General features: G+C 36.4%; 1 protein-coding gene across 10 annotated transcripts in view; it reads right to left on the bottom strand.

The window, feature by feature from the left end:
• FAM135A (family with sequence similarity 135 member A) overlaps positions 1-23,272 on the bottom strand; it is a 144,442-nt gene that overhangs the window by 6,435 nt on the left and 114,735 nt on the right. For 9 of the 10 annotated variants that reach the window (XM_033217565.1, XM_033217570.1, XM_033217566.1 and 6 more), the window contains 4 exons: positions 21,593-21,684; positions 20,986-21,083; positions 18,190-18,341; positions 16,235-16,345 (listed from right to left, as the gene is read on the bottom strand). In XM_033217565.1, the coding sequence (XP_033073456.1) occupies positions 16,235-16,345; positions 18,190-18,341; positions 20,986-21,083; positions 21,593-21,684 (453 nt within the window). Of the gene's footprint in view, positions 1-2,886; positions 3,840-16,234; positions 16,346-18,189; positions 18,342-20,985; positions 21,084-21,592; positions 21,685-23,272 lie in introns of those variants that run through there. The other variant, XM_033217567.1, reaches the window with a different exon arrangement.

Here is a 23,272-nt window from a genome sequence, read left to right as displayed (position 1 = left end):
CCCGGGAGGCGGAGCTTGCAGTGAGCTGAGAGCTGGCCACTGCACTCCAGCCTGGGCGGCAGAGCCAGACTCCGTCTCAAAAAAAAAAAAAAAAAAAAAAAAGAAAATTGATTTCCAGATCCCAACCTCCAGATGAGCTCTTTTCTAAAAGTGACTTGACTTTCTCCCACTTTACAAGATAAAGATATTCTCTCTCCAATCTATTTCAGATCTTATTAAGGTATATGGCCCTAGGGTATAAAAGTCTCTGGAAAACCAAGGAAAATATAAAGTCTAACTTTTTCTGACAAAAAGTCAATTCGAGTTGACTGTTTGACAGTGAGAAATGGCTTTGCCAATTGGATTTTATGGCATACATTTCCCATAAATTGCATGAGCTAAATCTATAATTCCAATAGAATGAGCTGAGATTTCATATTTTATGAAAATATAATTAATGTCCAGGTATGGTGGCTCACGCCTATAATCCCAGCACTTTGGGAGGCCGAGGGTGGATCACCTGAGGTCAGGAGTTCGAGACCAGCCTGGCCAACATGGCAAAACCCCGTCTCTACTAAAAACACAAAAATTAGCCAGGCATGGTGGCAGGCGCCTGTAATCCCAGCTACTCAGGAGGCTGATGCAGGAGAATTGCTTGAACCCGGGAGGCGGATGAGCCAATGTCGCACCATTGCAATGCAGCCTGGGCGATAGAGCGAGACTCCGTTTCAAAAAACAAAAACCAAAACCAAAAAGTCCCCCAAAAACCAAATAAATGAACCTGTACCTGGACCTTATACTCCTCTATTACCCATTTCTTGGCACAGTGTTGTAACAAAATTCTTCATGAGTTTTCTATGTGTCTCCCTTCTCTTCCTTTCCTCCGGTGCTTTACTTAACCTATTCTCAGAAGTCTTTCTTCCTAATTACTCCATATAAATTGCTCTTTCAAGATCACCAATGACCTAGACAATGCTAAAAGTTTAAGGGTCAATTCTCAGGTCTTATCTTACTTGACCAAATTTTAATACTACCTGGTAGCCTGAATTTGCATCCAAAATACAATGGTTATTTCAGGCCAGTATGTCTTCTCCAAGTAAGTGAAAATAAGTAACTGAGAGATCACCTTGTGTTAGTGATTTGAATATAAGGCAGCACTCTCCTTTCTGATGGGTAATTTTAGGAGAAAACAAAACTTACTTTGTTTTCAGGCATATATGACATTTTATTCTTTACTCATCATTCTCTCTGCTTTTAATTATCATTTTTATATCTGCTCATCAAATCTAAATTTCTGGCCTCCTTTTCTTGCCAGATAACTTGACACAAAGCTTTGTGTCACTTTAACATTCACTATTCCTAACACCAAATTATATTTCCAAAATTTCGCTTGCTATCTTTAATTCTTTATTCTATAAGCCTATTCTTATTCTAGTCCAATGAGAAATATTGGCCAGCTTTAATTATTAATTCCCTCATATATACTACATTATCAAGTTTGGCTTGCTTCATATGTAGTATATGTTGCTTTCTCTTCTTACCAGTATCACTGCTATTCTCTACTTGCTGGTCTCATGACTTCCATTATAAATTTCTTTCCTCAGAGTTTTATTTTATATGTTTCTTTCAAGTTAATTTTTATTTTTAATTTTTTGGAAGAATTTTAAATTTATATCTGCTTCCTTTTTCTTTAAAAAAATTTCATTGTAACGTTTAGAAAATTCCACATCCACTATAAAAATTAAGTTATGCAATATGTCTGGGAGGGATAACAAAGTGACCATATCTTTGGTCTGTCCCAGTTTAAAGTATCAGATTAAAATTATAAATTATAAAGTATATGTCTTCCCTCAAAAAATATCAATATTGGCTCCCATATATTAAGGTCCACTCCATTTAGCTAAGTAGTCTTTAACATCAAAATCTGGCCCTAACTTTTGGTGGGAACTAGGAACTTACCCAAGTTGAGGCAGTCTAGTTGAGAAGAAAGGACATATTGGACTAGGGATCAGGAGACTGATTAGTTTAGGGTTAAAATCTGTATCTCTGAGAATACCATTTTATTTCAGCGTAGTATAGAACTACTGTTAATGAATGTAAACAAATCAACAGGTTAAAGGAGAACTTCCTATGGTGTGCAGTTATAGGTGGGTCCAGAAACTGATCTGGTTAGCATTCTCAGATGACTGGGTAGGGCTGAAGTCCCCAGGCTGGTCCCCTCTGCTGGGGGAACAACCTGGTTGGTTCACTGGTTTATCTAATAATGGCTTACCCAATTGTGCTTTGAAAATATAATCATTTGCTATTGATGCCCTGATGTGAAAACAGTTGGAAGAGGCTGGGTTAAACTATTTTTAGTGCTCTATATTCAAAAAAAGACGTAAAATATTTTATTAATTTCTCTCCAAGCGGAAAAAATTAAAAACATGTTGTTGCTTAGTGCTGAACAAACAGTAGGCTCTCAAATATACTGACTAACAACAGATTTGATTTTTAATAATTCTGTAAGTGGCTCCTGAAATGTGTATTTCTCAAGGGTTCTGGATAGGTGACATATAACTGTGTTACCTCTCGCCCTACCCTTTTTCATTTTTAGAACTGAAGCCGTCTGGCTGGGTGCAGTGGCTCATGCCTGTAATCCAGCACTTTGGGAGGCCGAGGCGGGTGGATCACAAGGTCAGCAATTTGAGACCAGCCTGGCCAATATGGTGAAACCCTGTCTCTACCAAAGATACAAAAAAATTAGCTGTGCATGGTGGTGGGCACCTGTAATCCTAGCTACTTGGTAGGCTGAGGCAGCAGAATTGCTTGAACTCAGAAGGTGGAGGTTGCAGTGAGCCGAGATCACGCCACTGTACTCCAGCCTGAGCAACAGAGCAAGACTCCATCTCAAAAAAAAAAAAAAACAAAAAACTTCAACTATTCCCCTTTACTAGCTCCTCTTGCCTTCCCCCAACCCCACTGCCGCCCGTGCTGCCAATTCACTAAGGACACAGCTAACAGTTGTGTACAGGCATACCTCATTTTTTTGCATTTTTCTTAACTGAGGTTTATACAAAGGGTTTCTTATCAAAAGCAGAAACCAGACTCAATTGTATCTGGATTACTTATATAAGATACATTATTTAATGTCACTGATGTCTGTTCTTTCTGAAAATTCATAGTAATAAAACATTTTGCCAGATGTTTGTTAGTATTGTTTACAACTCCAGAAGATTGTACACTTAAAATGTTTAACTTTTTCAAATTCAATATTTATAAAGCAATCAGTTTTATGCAGGTATACCTTGTTTAACTGTACTTTGCTTTACTGTGCTCTGCAGATATTATGTTTTTTACAAATTGAAGGTGGCAACCCTGCGTTGAGCAAGTCCATTGGCACCATTTTTCCAATAGTACATATTCACTTTGTGTCTCTGTGTCACATCTTGGTAATTCTTACAATATTCAAACTTTTTCATTATATCTGTTACAGTGATCTGTGATCAGTGATCTTTGATGTTACTATTGGAATTGTTTTGCAATGCCATGAACCATGCCCATATAAGACGGTGAACTTATGAACTATACTCTGACTGCTTCACCAACGGGAGAGACATTTCCAATCTCTCTCTCTTTCCTTGGGCCTCTCTAGTCCCTGAGACACAACTATATGGGAATTGGGCCGATCAATAACCCCACAATGGCCTCTAAATGCTCAAGTGAAAGGAAAAGTCACATGTTTCTCACATTAATTATTTTTATTTTTTGAGACAGGGTCTCACCCTGACCCAGGCTACAGTGCAGTGGTGCAATCATGACTCACTGTGGCCTCTACCTCCTGGGCTCAAGGGATCCTCCCACCTCAACCTCCGAGGTAGCTGAAACGACAGGTATGCGACAACACATTGGGTACATTTTTGTTATTTTTTGTAGAAATAGAATCTCACTGTGCTGCTCAGGCTGATCTCAAACTCCTAGGCTTCAGTGATCCCCAGCCTTGGCCTCGCAAAGTTCTGGGATTACACGTGTGAGCCACCATGCCCGGCTCTGTTTCTTACTTTAAATCAAAAGCTAGAAATGATTAAGCTTAGTGAGGAAGGCATGTCAAAAGCCAAGACAGGCTGAAAACCAGGCTTCTTATGCAAAAGAGTTAGTCAAGATGTGAATGCAAAGGAAAAGTTCTTGAAGGAAATAAAAAGGGCTACTTTTCACTGTTAAGCCGTTAAGAATTATATGAAACGGCTACTTTAAGCCGTTAAGAATTATATGAAATCTACTCTGTCTGTGCTCTATTAATGGAACAACAAAGCTTGGATTACAGCACATCTGTGTACACCATGGGTTACTGAATATTTTAAGCCCACAGTTGAGACCTACAACTCAGAAAAAAAGATTCCTTTCAAAATACTATTGCTCATTAACAATCCCCATACTCAACCAAGACCTCTCATGAAGATATACAAGAAGATTAATGATGTTTCCATGTGGGCTAACACAACATCTCTTCTGCAGCCCAAGTGATCCATTAGTTATTTTGACTTTCAAGTCTTATTACTTAAGAAATACATTTTGTAAGGTGATAGCTGCCATAGGTAGTGGTTCCTCTCATGGATCTGAGCAAAGTAAAATGAAAACCTTTTGGAAAAAATTCACCATTACAGATGCCATTAAGAATATTCATGATTCGGCCGGGCGCGGTGGCTCAAGCCTGTAATCCCAGCACTTTCGGAGGCCGAGACGGGCAGATCACGAGGTCAGGAGATGGAGACCATCCTGGCTAACACAGTGAAACCCTGTCTCTACTAAAAAAATACAAAAAACTAGCCGGGCGTGGTGGCGGGCGCCTGTAGTCCCAGCTACTCGGGAGGCTGAGGCAGGAGAATGGCGCAAACCCGGGAGGCGGAGCTTGCAGTGAGCTGAGATCCGGCCACTGCACTCCAGCCCGGGAGACAGAGCGAGACTCCGTCTCAAAAAAAAAAGAATATTCATGATTCATGGGAGGAGGTCAAAATATCAACATGAACAGAAGTTTGGAAGAGGCTGATTCCAGCCTTCACGGATAACTTTGAGGGGTTCAAGACTTCAGTGAAGAAAGTAACTGCAGATGTGGTAGAAATAGCAAGAGAACTAGAATTAGAAATGGAGCCTGAAGATGTGACTGAATGGCTGCAATCTCATGATCAAACTTGAATAGATGAAGAGTTGCTTCTTATGGATGAACACAGAAAGTGGTTTCTTGAGATGGAATCTATGCCTGGTAAAGATGCTGTGACCACTGTTGAAATGACAACAAAAGATTTGGAATATTACATAAACTTAGTTGAAAAAGCAGTGGCAGGGTTTGAGAGGATTGATTCTAATTTTGAAAGAAGTTCTACTATGGGTAAAATACTATCAAACAGCATCATATGCTACAGAGATATCTTTTGTGAAAGGAAGAGTCAATTAATGCAGCAAACCTCGTTGATGTAATTTAAGAAATTGCCATAGCCACCTCAATCTTCAGCAACCACCATCCTGATTAACAAAAACATTATGACTAGCTGAAGGCTCAGATAATCATTAGCATTTTAAACAATAAAGTATTTTAAAATTAAAGTATGCATTTTTTTTTAGACATAATACTATTGTACATTCTGGACTATGGTATAGTGTAAATATAACTTTTATATGCCCTGGGAAACAAAAAAAATTCACGTGACTCACCTTTTTTTATGGTGATCTGGAACCAAATCCACAGTATCTCCAAGGCATGTCTGTATTTTGTTCCAAATTCCTTTCTTGGTATATATACGATTTATTTTTCATTTTAAAAATATAACTGGGATTATAGTAGTTATGCTATTTTATGTCTTTTTTTCACTTAATATTTTGGGGACAGCTTTTCATGTTTGTATAAATAAATTTATCTCATTCTTTTAACTACTACATGGAATTACCAGGATTAACTTTTAGTATGTTTCCTATTTCCCTAGCGAAGGACATTCCATTCCACTTCAGAGGGGAAGGGACATAAAAAAAGTATAACACTGCAATGAATAGCTTTTACCTAATTATGTGAGATTTCTGTAGGAAAAATCCCAAAAGTGGAATTGTTGAGTACATTCTTAAAATTCTGATAAATGTACTCTCCAAAAAGGTAATTTCTCCTTCCACCATTAATATATGAAGATTTCTGTTTCACACGCTCATCAATACTGTATAGCATCTTTTAAATTTTACCAACCCAATGGCAAAAATGATTAACTTTTTGTTTATTGGCCTTCCATATACATGTATTTTTAATTTTATTTGTTGGTAGCTAACTACCTCTTTTCTCTTTTGCCCTTTTTTTTTCTGTTGGGTTGTTATGTATTAGGAACAGCAGTACACATTATACCACTCAGGCATAAACAATGTTACATGTTACCTCCAGATGTGTGCTCTGTGAATTAATTATGTATTCGCCAGATTACATGATCATTTAAAACTTCCTCACAAATTTCCCACTGATTAAGATTTTTAAAAGATTTCTATATTTTTAAGAATAAAAGGCATTACATTTTTCCAAATAAAATTATATTAAAGACATTTTTCAAAATAGCTCTTTGCAGAGATTCTGATGTACTTCTCTAGAGAAACACTAAGGTTTGGAATTACTGCTTTAGACTGAGATCCCTGCAAGAAGTGTCTATGGCTCCTCATGTTCACGCAGCTCAGTGGAAGTAGGCATAATCAGTAAAGAATAGTCAGAGGATTTCAAAGATACCCTTTCACTCTCAGTTTCCATGATAATAAAATAAATGTAAAAATTCTGATACTGATTAAACACACTATGCTGTTATATTTCTAAATGTGATTCTTACGACAGTACTGTACTTTAAAAATGCATTTTAAACTTGGTAACCAGTTTTCTAGTTATTCAACAAGTGTATTAATACTAATATTGTGCTTTTACACAGAAGGCTTGCTTTTTATATTAGCCAAGAACCAAGTTAGTTAAATATATTATGGCCCTTTTTGAATCTTTTGGTTTCAATTTCTTGTCTAGCAGTGTTGGCTACAGAAGGCAGAAACTCAAAGTGAAGACAGCAAGCTCCAGAGGTGCAGTGCTGGTAGGAATTACAGCAGTACTTCATCTGTGTTGAAGTACAGCCAACAAAAATGCCGGAAGTCTACTTTGGGAGCTAATATTCTAGGTTCATCTTTTCTACACCTACCTTGATTCTAGCTCCTCAAAGACAACCTAGTTAACTAGTCTGTGGGTGAATACTTCACTGAGCTCCTCAAGTGCCTAATTATTTGTTGAACGGTTACCTTTAATTTGGGAAAGTGACAAGATTTCCCTATTTATAGGATGACAAGGTTTAACCAGAAAAATTTGTAAGTATGTTGTTACTTTTTACCAAGAAAAAGTTTAAAATAAATCTTCCATATTGCTCTGGACTATATAACATGATTGATATATGAACACCTTAATTGCAACTTTCATCTTCATAATCTAAAGTCTTTCCAATTCTTCTGGCTACTCATTTGTTCTAAAACTTCAGAGTTTTAATGCAATTCACTTTAAGTCATTTTGTGTTTACTCTCTGGAACTGGCTAAAGCAGTGGTTCTAAACTGGTGATTTTCTGCCCCAAGGAATATTCTGCAGCATTTGAAGGTATTTTTGGTTGTCACCGCTGAGGGTGGAAAAGTGTATGTGTTACTGGCATCTAGTGGGCAGAGGCCAGGGATGCTGCTAAACATGCTACAATGTTCACGACAACCCCTGAAAATAAAGAATTCTCCAGCCCAGAATGTCAATAGTGTTGAAGCTAAGAAAACTCTGTACTTTTAAAACTGACATACTCTAAACAATATTAAACTATTCTTATTTTTACTCATTTTACATAAATTTGAATGAATTTTCTTCCTAAAACAATGTTAGCTGATGCTGGTTCTTTCCCACACTTTCAGAAACAAAATATACATATTATTTACATATCAAAAGTGATACCTAAGATTAAATCCTTCTGTAATCTCCTGGATACAAAGAGTACTTTGTGCCTCAGTAGGACAGCAGGAGCTTTATTTAATTTTTATACTTTATTCGTCAGAATTCAACAGCTGGTAAAAAGACTCTAAGCAAGTTGTTTTTAGGAAGATCTTAAAATAAGGATATTTTGTTTTTGAAATTCCAACAATGAACAGGTTCTTTTTTGGCTATTTTGAGCCCTCATTATGGAATGTCAGAGTGGCCATGATTCCTCTCTCTGCTTTAGTAATATAACCTTGACTACTTTAACACCGGTGTCATCAAATGTCTGTATATTATATATTTATTTTACTTTTCACATTGCTCTAGCTCCTTCATCTTTCTTTCCCCTGCTATTCAATGCTGAGACGCTTGTATGCCGCCTGCAAATTATTTACATATTCTATTAGCAATCTGTAGAATACCATAGGTTTTGTCAAAAGTTGCTATAAAAATTTAATGAATGTTTATAATTGTAATTCCTTAATCAAAATAGGTAATTTCCCTTTAAAAGTAACATTTCTGTAACCCTTTACTAGATCTATTGTGTTCACAAGAAAAGGTAATTTCTCACCCAATAAATTTATGATTTTTATAAAAAATATAGTATTTCTCAATTGTTTTACAAAACACACAAATTACTTTAGGCTTTTAAAAAGCTTTCTTCATTTTAAAATAATGAACAGCTTTCAATAAAAGGAAAGCTATTAACTAATGATATGTTGCATAGAAAAAGACTGTTTCAAAAGGATGACCCACAGAAGAGGCTTTGCTTAAATAAAAAGGGCAAAAGGGCAAAAGCCTGAATTTTGATTTAGACAAGCAATTTTAGGTTTTTCCAAAACAACATAAAATTCGCTGTTCAGAAGAAACTGAAGCAATAATCAAACCAGGACATCCAAGACTGTAGCTTAAGAAGAATAAAATATAAAAAAGAAATGATCACTTTTGATTGTTTTAAAACACTTGAGAATAGCATATTGGTTAAGTACTCTTTTTCTTTGTTCCATGTTTTCCTGTTTTATTTATATGTTTGATGTGAACCTATATATTCTATTTTGTGAATAAAGTAATTTATATGTAAATATACAGGCATAGCAACTTTCTAGGGATGGACTACTCATTTCTCACAATTCATTAGATGATGCCCCCCGCCGCTCAAAAAACCCAACACCTAACACCCCACATGAAATAGTTCGAGACACTTGTTTCCATCTCTACAACATTATAATTTTAAAATCAATTGAAATACTTGTTGATATTTAAAAGTGCAATTAGAGGCAGCTTCTTAAGTTCTTGAAAACGTACATTATTGGCTTAACATGATGCAGTCTGAACCATGCACGAATGCTTACTAGCTTTTCATAAAGCTAAGTGACCTCAGGCAAGTCATTCAATCTCTTTGTGCTTCAGTGTCCTCATCTACAAAGTGGGGACAATATTCCTACCCCAGAGAGTTAAACAAGCTAATATGTTTGTGTGTTTAAATCATACCTAGAACGTGGTAAATGTTACATGTGTATTAGCTATTATTATTTTTCAAGTATTTTAGTATTAACCAATGCATTAGTCACAATTACCAGAAAATAGTACTTTTTTTCTTTTTGAGATGGAGTCTTGCTCTGTTGCCCAGGCTGGAGTAGAGTGGCAGGATCTCAGCTCACTGAAACCTCCAACTCCTGGGTTCAAGCGATTCTCCTGCCTCAGCCTCCTGAGTAGCTGGGATTACAGGTGTGTGCCACCACACTGGACTAATTTTTTTGTATTTTTAGTAGAAAAGGGTTTCACCATGTTGGCCAGACTGGTCTCAAACTCCTGACCTCAGATGATCCACTCACCTCGGCCTCTCAAAGTGCTGGGATTACAGGCATGAGCCACTGTGCCCAGCCAGAAAATAGTACTCTTTAATGTTTTTTCCAAAAATGGATATTAATTCAATTCAGGTATATACTAATAAATTTGTGAGTACAAAGATAAATCTTAAAACATAAAAACAATTTTAAGTCATTCAAATAATTTTTATAGCTAGTAGTATCAGCATTTAGATAAAAATTTTGTTAAAAATTTTTTCCTAAAATAGATATATATTGTTTGTGTAAAAGTCAATTTTTGTAATCTATAATGCTAGCGGTTTTTTTTTTTTTTTTTTTTGAGACAGAATTTCAGTCTTGTTGCCCAGGCTAGAGTGCAATGGTGCCATCTCGGCTCACTGCATCCCACACCTCCTGGGTTCAAGTGATTCTCCTGCCTCAGCCTCCCTAGTAGCTGGGATTATAGGCGCCCACGACCACGCCTGGCTAATTTTTATATTTCTAGTAGAGATGGGGTTTCACTGAGTTGGCCAGGATGGTCTCAAACTCCTTTCCTCAGGTGATCCACCTGCCTCAGCCTCCCAAAGTGCTGGGATTACAGGTGTGAGCCACCATGCCTGGCACTAGTGGGCTTTTTTTTTTTTTTTAGTTTTTGAGACAAAGTCTGGCTCTATCCCCCATGCTGGAGTGTAGTGGCATGACCTCAGCTGACTACAACCTCCATATCTCTGGTTCAAGCAATTCTTGTGCCTCAGCCTCTGGAGCAGCTGGGATTACAGGTGTACATGCATGACCATGCCTGGTTAATTTTTGTATCTTTTGTAGAGATGGGGTTTCACCATGTTGCCCAGGCTGGTCTTTTTTTTTTTTTTTTTTTTTCTTTAGATGGAGTTTTGCTCTTGTTGCCCAAGCTGGAGTGCAATGGCAAGATCTCGGCTCACTGCAACCTCCGCCTCCCAGGTTCAAGCAATTCTCCTGCCTCAACCTCCCAAGTCGCTGGGATTAGAGGCATGTACCACCATGCCTGGCTAATTTTGTATTTTTAGTAGAAATGGGGTTTCTCCATGTTGGTCAGACTGGTCTCGAACTCCCGACCTCAGGTGATCTGCCTGCCTCAGCCTCCCAAAGAGCTGGGATTACAGTGTGAGCCACCGTGCCCGGTGCCCAGGCTGGTCTTAAACTCCTAAGCCCAAGCAATTCACCCACCTCAGCCTCCCAAAGTGGTGAGATTACAGGTGTGAGCTACTACACCCAGCTTATGATAGTAGTATTATTTAAGTCACTTCTTCATTTTTTTTTTTTTTTTTACCATTTACCATTTACTAAGTTTTGAACGCTACAGAATCACTTTATACATATTATCTCACTTAATCCTTTTAATAATCTTGTGAGATACTACTATTCTCATTTTACCAATAAGGAAACTGGAGTTTATTTAAATTAGGTAGCCTAGTCAGTGTTTGAACTATAACTAATACCTATGTGTGATGTCTGAGTTTGCTTCTTAACAGTTTTAGACTAGTACAACCAGATCATGCATTATAAGGCGAATAATAAATTAATACCTTAAAAGAAAAAAATTGAACTAATCCTTAAGAACAGCTCAAGTACAAAAGATATACTCACTCCTGTTAATAATTAGAAACTTATTAACACACATATCTGTAAAGATGTGGAAGGCCATGGATTAATCTATATTGTAAAACTTTACAGTTATATTTTCTTTACAGTTTAGATATTCTTATGCTGCTATTACGATTGCTGATTAAATTTTACTTTGTATAATGCTGTATAAAGACATAGACCTCAGGAACACTTATGTTCAGCTCTGCCTTTCACACATTTCCTAACCTGTCAGCAAAGGGTATGAACTCCATAGCTCCACAAAATGGTTCTAGCTAATGTTGTTTTTCTCGCATGAGAAGTATATGCCATGTTTCATTTTGTAGGAATATCTTGTAATTTGATCAATCAAGTATATATTTCTGTATATTGTAAGAAACTTACCATTGATGCTTCGTATCATTACAAACAAAATCATAAAACCCAATCTATAAGAGAATTTTCCTTTCACTGATTCTAATAATAGTACCTGTAATAATCATTCCCAAATCTCTTTCTCATGTTAAGAACAACATTTAAGGCAGAATCCTGAAAAAGCTAAAGCAGGACTCAAAAGTAGTGGTATTTTCAATAACTAAATATATTAATATCAAATATTTCAAGAGTAGCATGGAAAACATGGGTGATAGGAATGAGGATAAAAACAGATGTAGATTTAAATGGCCAGGGCTTAAGTTCACAAATCCAAGTAACTTTGGACTTGGAACTACCAGTCACTGATTATATGGGCTAGACTTATATCTTACCATATAATATTTAAACTGTTTTTGAATATTGAAAATAATATTAAAATATCATTGATTGATTTGTTAATTCAATCGGTATATACTAGAAGAGCTATGGTACATACTGAATGTGTATGTGGGAAATGGGAATGAGTTGTCATGACAGATCCTACTTACGGAAAGGAAGTTAAGACATAAAAATAACTGACACGAGATAAAGTATAATGAGTATGGTAAAAGGTTGATTTATAATGGTATGGAAGTTCAGAGATAACATTAACAATTTTGAGATATGGGAGGCAAAGAAGTGAGATAAAAAAAAGACGACCCGAAGATGTCTCAAAGAAGTAATTGAGAGAACAGTACCATTAAAAAAAAGACAACAGGAGAAGTGGCCAAAGAAGACAGTATGTTGTTTTAGATGTATTTAGTATGATATGTAAATTGAGATGTCTAGCAGGCAAATGAGGATTGAAATTCATTAATGAAATCAGTCCTGGAGACATAAGATTGGGGATATAAAAGTATATATGGGACAGCTACTTAGGAGGCTGAGGTGGGAGAATTGCTTGATCCAAGAGTTCAAGGCTGCAGTGAGCTATGATTGTGCCACTGCACTCCCACCTGGGTGATAGAGTGAGACCCTGTCTCAAAAAACCCCAAAGGTATATAGAGAGTATTCTGAGAATACAGGAGCATTAAATCAGATAGTGCATCAAGAAAAGCTTTTGATAGCAGGTGGCATTAGAGTTTAATTTTACAAGATAAACAGAATTATTTCTGAAAAGATGAGTAAATACATGAGGGGGAATGGGTGATACAAAAAGCATGAGAAAATGCAAGCAATCAAAAACCATGAATAGCATGACCACAGCAAAGGGTGTGTGTGTGTGTGTGTGTGTGTGTGTGTGTGTGTGTTTGTGTATGTATGTGTAGGATAAAAAGAAAACAGAATCAGAGACCAGATTATAGAGGGCTTGATGCTCTTATCCATGGAATCTAAACTTCACTGTGGACACCACAAAGCATCATGAAAGATTTTCAAATGGGACCAGTATGGTTTGATATTAGATGGCCAATATAATCTATGGCTTCACCGGATGATCATTTCATCTAACGAGGAAGTGAGAATGGGGAGAAGGGGGTATATATGTGGAAGGGTAACTAGTTTGAACAATAATCTAAGTAAAAGTGATGAAGGCTGAACTAAGGCAGTGGCAAAGAAGAAGAAGAGAAGCATCCATCAGCCACTAAGAAGATTAAATGTTTTAAAACTTGGTAATTCGATAGATATGGGGTATAAATAAGAAAGCAGAGTCAAGAACAGTTTCTAAGTTTCTCACTAGGCAGATGGTGATGCCATTCCAGTAGATGTGGAATCCAGAGAACTAATCAGAGGGAACAGATGCACTGTCTGAAAACGCTAGATTTGAAGCACCCATGAGACATCTCTGTGAAGATGCTAAGTAGGCCTCTAGGTGTATAAGTCTAGAGCACAGCATATAGGACAAGCTAGAGATATATATTAATATTTGAGAGCTACCAATGGTAAAGATGGATATGGAATGATGGTGTCCAAGAAGAATGTACAGAGCAGAAGACAGAGGCTAAAACACAAGAACAGCTTTCATAAAGGGACAAGGAAAGAAAAGAAGCCCATATAGGAAGCAGAAAAAAAGCCAAGATGCAAAAAAACCAGGAGAAGTGGATCCCACAAAAATGGAGAAAGAAAAGTATTTGAAGAAGGAGTTTTCAGTAGTCTTAAATATCTTAATGTTCAAATAAAAGAAAAGAGATCACTGGATTTGGCAAGCTTCAGTGTAGTGGTGCATACAAAAACCAAAAAAGTGAAAAAAAGGGGGAAGTAATGAAAGTGACTGTTCTCTTTCAAAAGGTTCAACCATACCCCCCAACCCCCTCATAAAAGGGGAAATAGGGGGACAAGTACAGAATAAGTGATCAAGAGAAATATTTATTATTATTAAGATGGAAGAAACGGGAATAACTTTATCTATTGAAGGATTAATTACTGAAAAGGGGAAGAGTTTAAAGATACTGATGAGAAGGAATGAGTTCCAAAATGGAGAGGGTAATTATTCTTGAACAGATTATAAATCTTTCACTGAACTAAAAGGAAAACATAGGTTAGTTAATATTGGTAGGTAGAAAGAAATGTCTTGAATTTCAAAGATAAAGTAGAAAGGAAAAGCAAAACTAATTGTGAGAAATGAAGGGAGCAGTGAAAATCTGAAGTTTGAGGAAAGGTGAAAATTTGGGAGAGTATCTAAGGGGATAGGAAGCTAACTAGAGATAACTAGATAGGGACCCCATGAACCTACAGTGCTGCTGATTCTGTGTGTCTGTGTGATCTTTTTTGGAACAGCTCAAAGGCTAGGTATAAAAACAGTAATGTAGATTTGCAAGATGACTAGGATAGAAAAACAAAGAGTAATACATGAATGACAAAAGTAATCCATAGAGTCTGAGGCTTGAGTCAGGAAGGGAGTAAAAGCACGAAGGGCAGGGAGACTTAAGAAAATGTAGTAGGAATCACAAATGAGTCTAAAAAGCAGCTGAGAAGAAGGGAGCGAGAGAAAAAGAAGGATAAGACATCACAGTAATAGAATGGAATGTTGGCTGAAATTTCATAAGTACAGTGTAGCCATGGGTATGAGTTCAACATGGAGTGGAATGAAGGGACACGGGAGTTGAGAAAGGCACGCTGATGCATAACGAATTATCAAAAGGGCTGACTCGTCAAATTACCAAAAATGATTCCAGATCTAAGTATGTTAAGATCCAAGAGGAGAATCTTTTCTCAAACATAATCATGTCACAAACATTTGTCAATGTCTTTTATTCTCCTGGGATAACCAGGAGGTCATTATATTAAAGAAGAATAGATGGTATCACAGCTTGGATGATACAAGCCTCAAATAAAGTGGTTTTATATGACAGTGGAGGAGTAATGATTGCAATTAGAAATAGAAAGCAAGAGGACTATTTTCCTTACTTTAGGTGATACTTAGTAAACGAGGAACTGAGCTTCTACAGCAGGTATTAGCAAGACATGGCCTGTGAGATTTGGCTACTGCTGTTTTTGAATTAATAAAGTTTGTTTGAAACACAGTCATGCTCATTTGTTTCTGTATTTTCTGTGGCTGTTTTCATACTACAATGATATTGTTAAGTAGTTGCAAAGAGATTGTATGGTCTACAAAGCCAAAATATTTACTATCTGGCCCTTTTTAAAAAAAAGTTTGCCAAACTCCACTCTATAACCGGGGGAGTGAAGACATGGGGGCGAGGAGGGGAAAAAAAATCTGTTTCAGTTACATCTCCACTTTCAGAAGTAAGCGGCGATAACATTCTTTGAAGAAAATAAAGGCAGTCTGAAATTTCCCTCAAATAAGGATTTCAAAGGACACTGGAAAAAATATGCTGGGAAGATGTACGAGGATGAATTGAGGGAGAGCATAAGGTCAGAAGTAAGGTTATTTATAGAGAGTAAAAATGGCAAAGGAGCAGTTGAGAACTTTAGGTTGTAAAGCCTGTAATATATATGCAAAATGGGGAATATAATTAATAATTAGTTAATATGAAATAAGTAATAAGATTCATCCAGTAGTGAGAATTGTAGAAAGGATAATCATTAACAGTTTAGTTTCTGACACTTTCAGAAATGCTTGCTAGCCATCTAATCTAATCTAATACAATACAATAAAATATGAAGGTAGAAAAACGTGGCAGTTTATAAAAAGGGGTGAGGATTGGGGTGGGAGACAGCTAGAACAGCGGGGATAGGACATGCAGAAACATGGTTTAAAAACGGAGACTAACAAAACTGGCACTGAATTACAAATGTTGAAATTCTTTGGGCAATTTCAAAGCAGCTGTGTAGCTCACAAAAGAGAAATACAGTCATGTGAAAAAGACTAAACAAATCTCTCAACTGCTTAGTTTCAGTTGTGAGTCTGCTATTTCATTATTTGGAAATTATAGTAGAATGACACTTCTTTTTTTAATCACTAGAAGGACATGTTGATAATTTATTTGCTAAATGTTGATTTTTAAAAAAGTTTTCACATGTATATTTTCCAAACTGTTATATACTTACCTGCTTTGTTACTAAGCTTATATAAAAAAGTTTGGCGAGGGTCTGAGTGATCTCGACATGTCAGCTGCAAGAGCGAACCTGATTTTTTCCATTTCTGCATAAACCAGAGACCTAGAGAGTCATATATGACATAGAAGTATGAAATGAAACATATAGAAACATATGCCAAGATTATTCATTTTAATATATATTTCACTTCAAAAGATGACTGCCTAAATTAGCATTTTTGCTGGCTAATCAAAAATACATTTGGAAAATATTTCCATGTTCTGATAACATTTATAAAGATGCATGCTTAGGTTAACTATGAATTAATGGTGGCTGATGAACGGCTTGCTATTTCTATTTCATTCAGTAATAAAACAGGTAATAGCATATGAAGAACAAATTGGAAAAATCATACCTTTAGATATATTCGTTCAAATGATAAAGCAGCAGATGAAGAAAAACTTCAAATATAGTAGTAGGTCAAATGCCTATGCAGAATGATCAGTCTATAATTATAGTTGAGTTATGACATAATAGACTAATTGCAAAGGGACCACGTCTTGGAATGAAAAATTGTTTAATGTTTTCAAAAGACAGCTGAATATCATTTGTTTTATACTAATTTTTTAAATATTATCAGTAACCCATATTTAAATGCATCTTGGTCTTAAGGAAATTAAGCAAAATCTTAATCACTCAAGTTAGTGTTCAAGACTATGAAATATTCCTTTCCATTTTCATTACTTCTAATATTAGACAGGGAAACAGGAAGAGAAGAGTGGGAAAACAATCCTTTAATTGGTTAAATCTGATAGCTGGAAACATATCTGGGAAAAAGTTTAGTGAAGAATGAAATTCAAAGTACTACATTCTATTCATGTTGGGTTCTATTACACATTATTTAAGGACGTCATTTTTCTCATTTCCTCTTTTTCAAACTGTAAAAGTCTAGAACTGGCTGTATTTTTAAATCACCAACTTGAAATGGGATACAGAAAAAATGGTATGGTTTGTTATTAAAAGGAAGTGGTAAAGGAAACAGAAATAAGATTTTCAGGGATCAATGAAAAGATACAGAGTTAAATACAATTTATTTTCACAATGGGAATCATTGACTAACTTATAAATCATTTTGGTAAAAATCTAAGGGAAAAACCAAGCCAAACAAAAGGCAAATCAAGGCCGGGTGCAGTGGCTCATGCCTGTAATCCTAGCACTTTGGGAGGCCGAGGTGGGCGGATCATGAGGTCATGAGATCGAGACCATCCTGGCCAACATGGTGAATCCCCGTCTCTACTAAAAATACAAAAATTAGCTGGGCATGGTGGCGTATGCCTGTAATCCCAGCTACTCAGGAGGCTGAGGTAGGAGAATCGCTTGAACCAGGGAGTCAGAAGTTACAGTGAGCCAAGATTGCGCCACTGCACTCCAGCCAGGCGACAGAGTAAGACTGTCTCAAAAAAAAAAAAAAAAGGCAAATCAAGTTCCAAATATTTGTTGATGAGAATATAAATACTAATCAAAATTCGGGTCTTAACTTTCACATTAACTTCTCATAATATCTCTTTACTGTTTTTGAACCAAAGTTAGGATTAATATTCTATATAAAATGTTATAACTTTATAATGTATTAAATGTAGGTGTTTGTTATCTGTTCAAGTAATGGAATGACAAAATAGTTTATAAGATAAAACTTTACTAAAAATATTTAGAATTTAATGGAAAAAAAGAAAACAATGCTCTTGTGAGTTTTGACAAATGCCATCTCAATATAAGACAAGCCATTTTCCAAAATGACTTTTATCAACTTATTTCATGTGCATAACAAAACAGAAAATTTGCTACATTTTTTTGTTTCACGAAATTCCCAGTGTGTGACAAATTGGTTCTAAAATAAACACTAGAAAATACTAAGTTCACATTTTTTTCTCTATTCCATATTTTTAATACAGAATAAAACTTTTTACCTGTATTAACAAGAGCACTGCTGTTGTAGAGTGTACCAAGGTGAGGTCCAGAAAGAGACAGAAACGTATGAAGTTTGTTGAGGTAATATTTAAACCTTGGCCTTGTAAGCACTGAACGAATTATTAAATTGCCCAATGAATGTCCAATAAAGCTTTAAGAGGGAAAAAAAAAGTTATTTTTCTCACAGCATTAGTTTTAGAAACAAAAATCAAAGCTGATCCACTATAAAATGGATGTGAATACTAACAACTTGAAAATTTCTTTTTCTTTTTTTTTTTTTTTTTTTTTTGAGACGGAGTCTCACTCTGTCGCCCAGGCTGGAGTACAGTGGCCGGATCTCAGCTCACTGCAAGCTCCGCCTCCCGGGTTTATGCCATTCTCCTGCCTCAGCCTCCCAAGTAGCTGGGACTACAGGCGCTCGCCACCTCACCCGGCTAGTTTTTTTTTGTATTTTTTTAGTAGAGACGGGGTTTCACCGCGTTAGCCAGGATGGTCTCGATCTCCTGACCTCGTGATCCGCCCGTCTCGGCCTCCCAAAGTGCTGGGATTACAGGCTTGAGCCACCGCGCCCGGCCGAAAATTTCTAATGTTGTAAAAGTATAGTGCTACTTTGAAATGATATACCACATTTTGAAGGAAAAAAATGTGAGAATGTATAGAAGATCCTCATTATTATATAATTTAAATGTTTATAGAAACAAGATATTAATCTGAAAACTTTTACTCAAAGTTTGTAACTGCTTAGATATAAATACATACTAAAGATAATAATATAATGACTAGATTACTTATTTGCCTTCTTAGGTACATACACAAATTATTTACTTATTAACTCATCATTTCAAACAAAATGATGAAATTGTATTTATAAAGGACAACTTGGAGAAAGTATATATCTGTTTCTCTTATTCTCTGGTCTATACTTCAAAGATGGACAGGTTTTGACTAACAATATTTTCAAGGCATAGGTTAAAATACGTGCATTTTCCTACTATAAATCTTCACTTATGCAAAAAGAATAGTATTTATGTAGCTAGCACTTCACTTTTATTATGAAATGGTTTAAATCAGTGGTTCCCAACATTTTTGGCACCAGGGACCAGTTTCATGAGACAATCTTTCCACAAACGGAGTTGTGGGGATGCTTTTGGGATGAAACTATTCCACCTCAGGCATTAGATTCTCATAAGGAACACACAGCCTAGATCCCTTGCATGTGCAGTTTAAAATAGGGTTCACAAATCTAATGCTCACCACTGATCTGACAGGAGGTGGAGCTCAGGGGGTAATGCTTGCTCACCCACCCCAATGCCATTCACCTCCTGTTGTGAGGTCTGGTTCCTAAGAGGCCACGGACAGGTACCAGTCTGTGGCCCAGGGTTTGGGGACCCCTGGTTTAAATCAAAAGAGCCTGTTTACTTACTGTTATTTTACAATACATGGTATAAGCTTCTCTGGGGACAATTAGCAATGAAAGAAGACAGCTTGAGAGCTGTCTAAACACCAGCTTGCAGATGTATCTTGTGAGAAGCTCAGGACAAACTTCCCTCCCAAACTGAACTTCCTAAAGTAGTGGGGGTGGGAATTCTGATGGTAGCTAACAGTTTACAATCAACCAGATTACACTTTTGGAAATGATTGATTATAACTGACAATCTAACCTGAAAGACAATATTTTTGAGAAGGAATAAATAAGTTGAAATATTATTTTTCTCATCATAAAATAATAAACGAATAAAAGCTAAACAAGATTTTAAGATCCACAAATGAATAATTAGAAGAAAATAATCTCTTCAACCAACAAACCTGAACCTTCTCTCATATTTTAACAGAATTCTGTTTTTTAAAAAATGACTTTAGGTAAAAACTGCTTATCTCTCTTCTTATTCCCTATACTTCAAGTTGGAAACAAACTGTCCAAAAGCTTACAGTACGCAGAACCAGCTTCTTCCTCTAACCTAGATGGGATATGAATGCAGTCAGTTTATTCTACCCTTTTTGAAACAAAGACTCTTCTCTCCTACATCTTTTAACAAGATCTAATTAAATAATGAAACTCATATTGGCGTAATCATCATGTCTTGCTTGTGGAAAACTGACTCACAAACGTATACAGTAGTCATAAAATCTGGCTGGGCAAGGTGGCACACGTCTGTAATCCCAGCACTTTGGGAAGCCAAGGTGGGAGGATCACTTGAGTGCAGGAGTTCGAGACCAGCCTGGGTACCATAGCGAAACCCCCATCTCTACAAAAATTAGCTGGACATGGTGGCGCATGCCTATAGTCCCAGCTACTTGGGGGGCTGAGGTGGGAGGACCGCCTGAGCCCAGGGGGTTGAGACTACAGTGAGCCTAGATGGCGCCACTGATCTCTAGCCTGGGTGACTGAGCAAGACCCTGCCTCAAAAAAAAAAGTATACAAACTTTGAAAGTGTTTTTGTTGCTTCATATACATATATGTAAGTCACAGAGCCTTTACATATTCACAGAGTTGTAACTCACTATAATCAATTTTAGAACCTTTTTTCCACCTCAAAAAGAAATCCTGTATCCTTTAGTTATCCCCACCATCCCTCATCTTCCCCAGCTCTAACCTACTTTCTTCTCTACAGATAATGCTTTTTTGGACATTTCATATAAATCTTTCCCTAAAATCTTTACTTTTTTCACTGTAAATTAATTTGAGTTGTAGTCTCCTACATTTCAGAATAGGGCAACCCTACCACAAATTCTGTTTAACTTTTCTATAATTCATAGAAATATAAAAATAAATTGAATAATATTAAAGAAGATACCTTATTTTGGAGACTGTTAGACTATATATCTGAATATATTGTATTATCTCATCCAAAAGACGATCAGTCATGCTATCAAAATCAGCAAAAGTATCATTCTAAAAAGAAAGCAAAGCACATATATTATATTTGGGAATATGTATAATCACAAGAAAAACTAACAATATAAACATTATTTTTAATTTAGGTACTGAAAATATGGTTAAGTCCAACGTTTTTTAGAGAAGTTAGTGAGTGTAATATTTGTTATATTAAAATGAGCAAAGAGACTAAATTTCTAGGGGAAAAAAAGGTTCAGTGTTCTTAAAATACTTGCATTATTTAGTTGTTTAGCTCACTACCAGTATGAAACATAAGATGTTTACAATGGTTTAATTAATGAAATATTTCTATAGAAATGTGAAATTCTAGAACTGTTTCACATGTGAAGAGATCATAAGTCAAAATGTAAATCATATATATTTCCTCTGGATATATATTTACATCAAATTTCATAGAAATCAGAAAAACTATTTCTACTATTACAGGCATTTTGTAGTAAGTCAAAATTTAGGTAGAAACTGGTACAAAAATGTTTGTTTTCACTGAAAGCACTGTCATATTGTACCTGATTTCTCTCAGACATAAGAAAATCAATTCTTCCCCCAGGCAGTCCAAGTTCAATGTAAGTTTTTACTAACCGAAGATCTGCACTGTTTCCTAAAAAATGAAAAATGATATTTAAAGGATGAGATAAAGTAAAAGGTACAAAGTCCACCATCATATATTTTTACAGTTTTTAGAGACAAGCTTATGGCCTATGCCATTTGTGAATAGACAATGTACTATGAAATAGAGTTCTCAATTTTTATGTCAAAGTTGATTTCTATTAGCCAGGCAATGTCAATTCAACAGTTTTTTTTTCTTTTTTGAGACAAAGAATCTTGCTCTGTTGCCCAGGCTGGAGTGCAGTGGCACGATCTCGACTCATTGCACCTTTTGCCTCCCAGGTTCAAGCGCTTCAACCTCCCGAGTAGCTGGGACTACAGGTGCATGCCACCACGCCCAGCTAGTTTTTTGTATTTTTAGTAGAGATGGGGTTTCACCGTGTTAGCTAGGATGGTTTTGATCTCCTGACCTTGTGATCTGCCCGCCTTGGCCTCCCAAAGTGCTGGGATTATAGGTGTGAGCCACCATGCCTGGCCAACAGTTTGTTTTTTAGGTAGTTTTGGTGGCTTTCACTTTTCTACCTAACAGTGTATTTATCAAACTGTTAGCACATCACTTTGGTGACTGCTGGCTACAGTAGCTATAAATGGTGCCTTACCATCACCATTCTAGGTAATCATATAGCAAACTCTGCATCCATTTTAGATTTACTCTGTTGACTTTCCTTTGGTGATACTGGCACAGACTGAGAAAAATAAAAATCCATTTAAACATCTAAGAAAGTTTATTTTAATAATTATTAACTCAAACGGCATTCACACATATACTTACAATACAGATACAGAACACAAGCGTTCTTCAAAAGGTTCATGGAAAGCGCATCATAAAAAAATCTACGTATGGGTTTCAAAAATGTTTCACACCAAAATAAACACATACTAATCTGTTATAACGTGCCTGAATAGAATCTAGTTTGAGGCACGAAATCAGTTTGAGGCTGGGTGCAGTGGCTCACGCCTGTAATCCCAGCACTTTAGAAGGCCAAGGCGGGCGGATCACAAGGTCAGGAGATCGAGACCCACCTGGCTAACAGGGTGAAACCCCGTCTCTACAAAAAATACAAAAAATTAGCTGGGCGTTGTGGCAGACGCCTGTAGTCCCAGCTACTTGGGAGCCTGAGGCAGGAGAATGGCGTGAACCCGGGAGGTGGAGCTTGCAGTGAGCCGAGATCATGCCACTGCTGACGAGTGAGACTCCGTCTCAAAAAAAAAAAAAAAAAGAAAAGAAAAAAAAGAAAAGAAATCAGTTTGAAAAGAAACCTTATCAAACAACATGAATTCTGCTAAAATGGAAGCAAGAACAAACATCAAACTTATGGTGAAGCTTCAGTGGAAAAATGGTGAAATAATTGAGGCTTTACAAAAACTTTATTGGGAAATGACCCAAAGAAATCAGTAGTTTACAAATGGATAACTTGTTTCAAAAAGGGAAAAAACAATGTTGAAGATAAAGCATACAGCAGTAGACCACCCACATCAATTTGTGAGGAACAACTTCATTTTATTCATGCCCTAATTAAAGAGGACTGACAATTAACAGTACAAACAACAGCTGACACCTCAGACATCTCAATTGGTTC

The sequence above is a fragment of the Trachypithecus francoisi genome, unplaced genomic scaffold (genome assembly GCF_009764315.1).
Source record: "Trachypithecus francoisi isolate TF-2019V2 unplaced genomic scaffold, Tfra_2.0 Lachesis_group10, whole genome shotgun sequence".
Taxonomy (NCBI): Eukaryota; Metazoa; Chordata; class Mammalia; order Primates; family Cercopithecidae; genus Trachypithecus; species Trachypithecus francoisi.
This window is presented reverse-complemented; position numbering and strand designations above follow the sequence as displayed.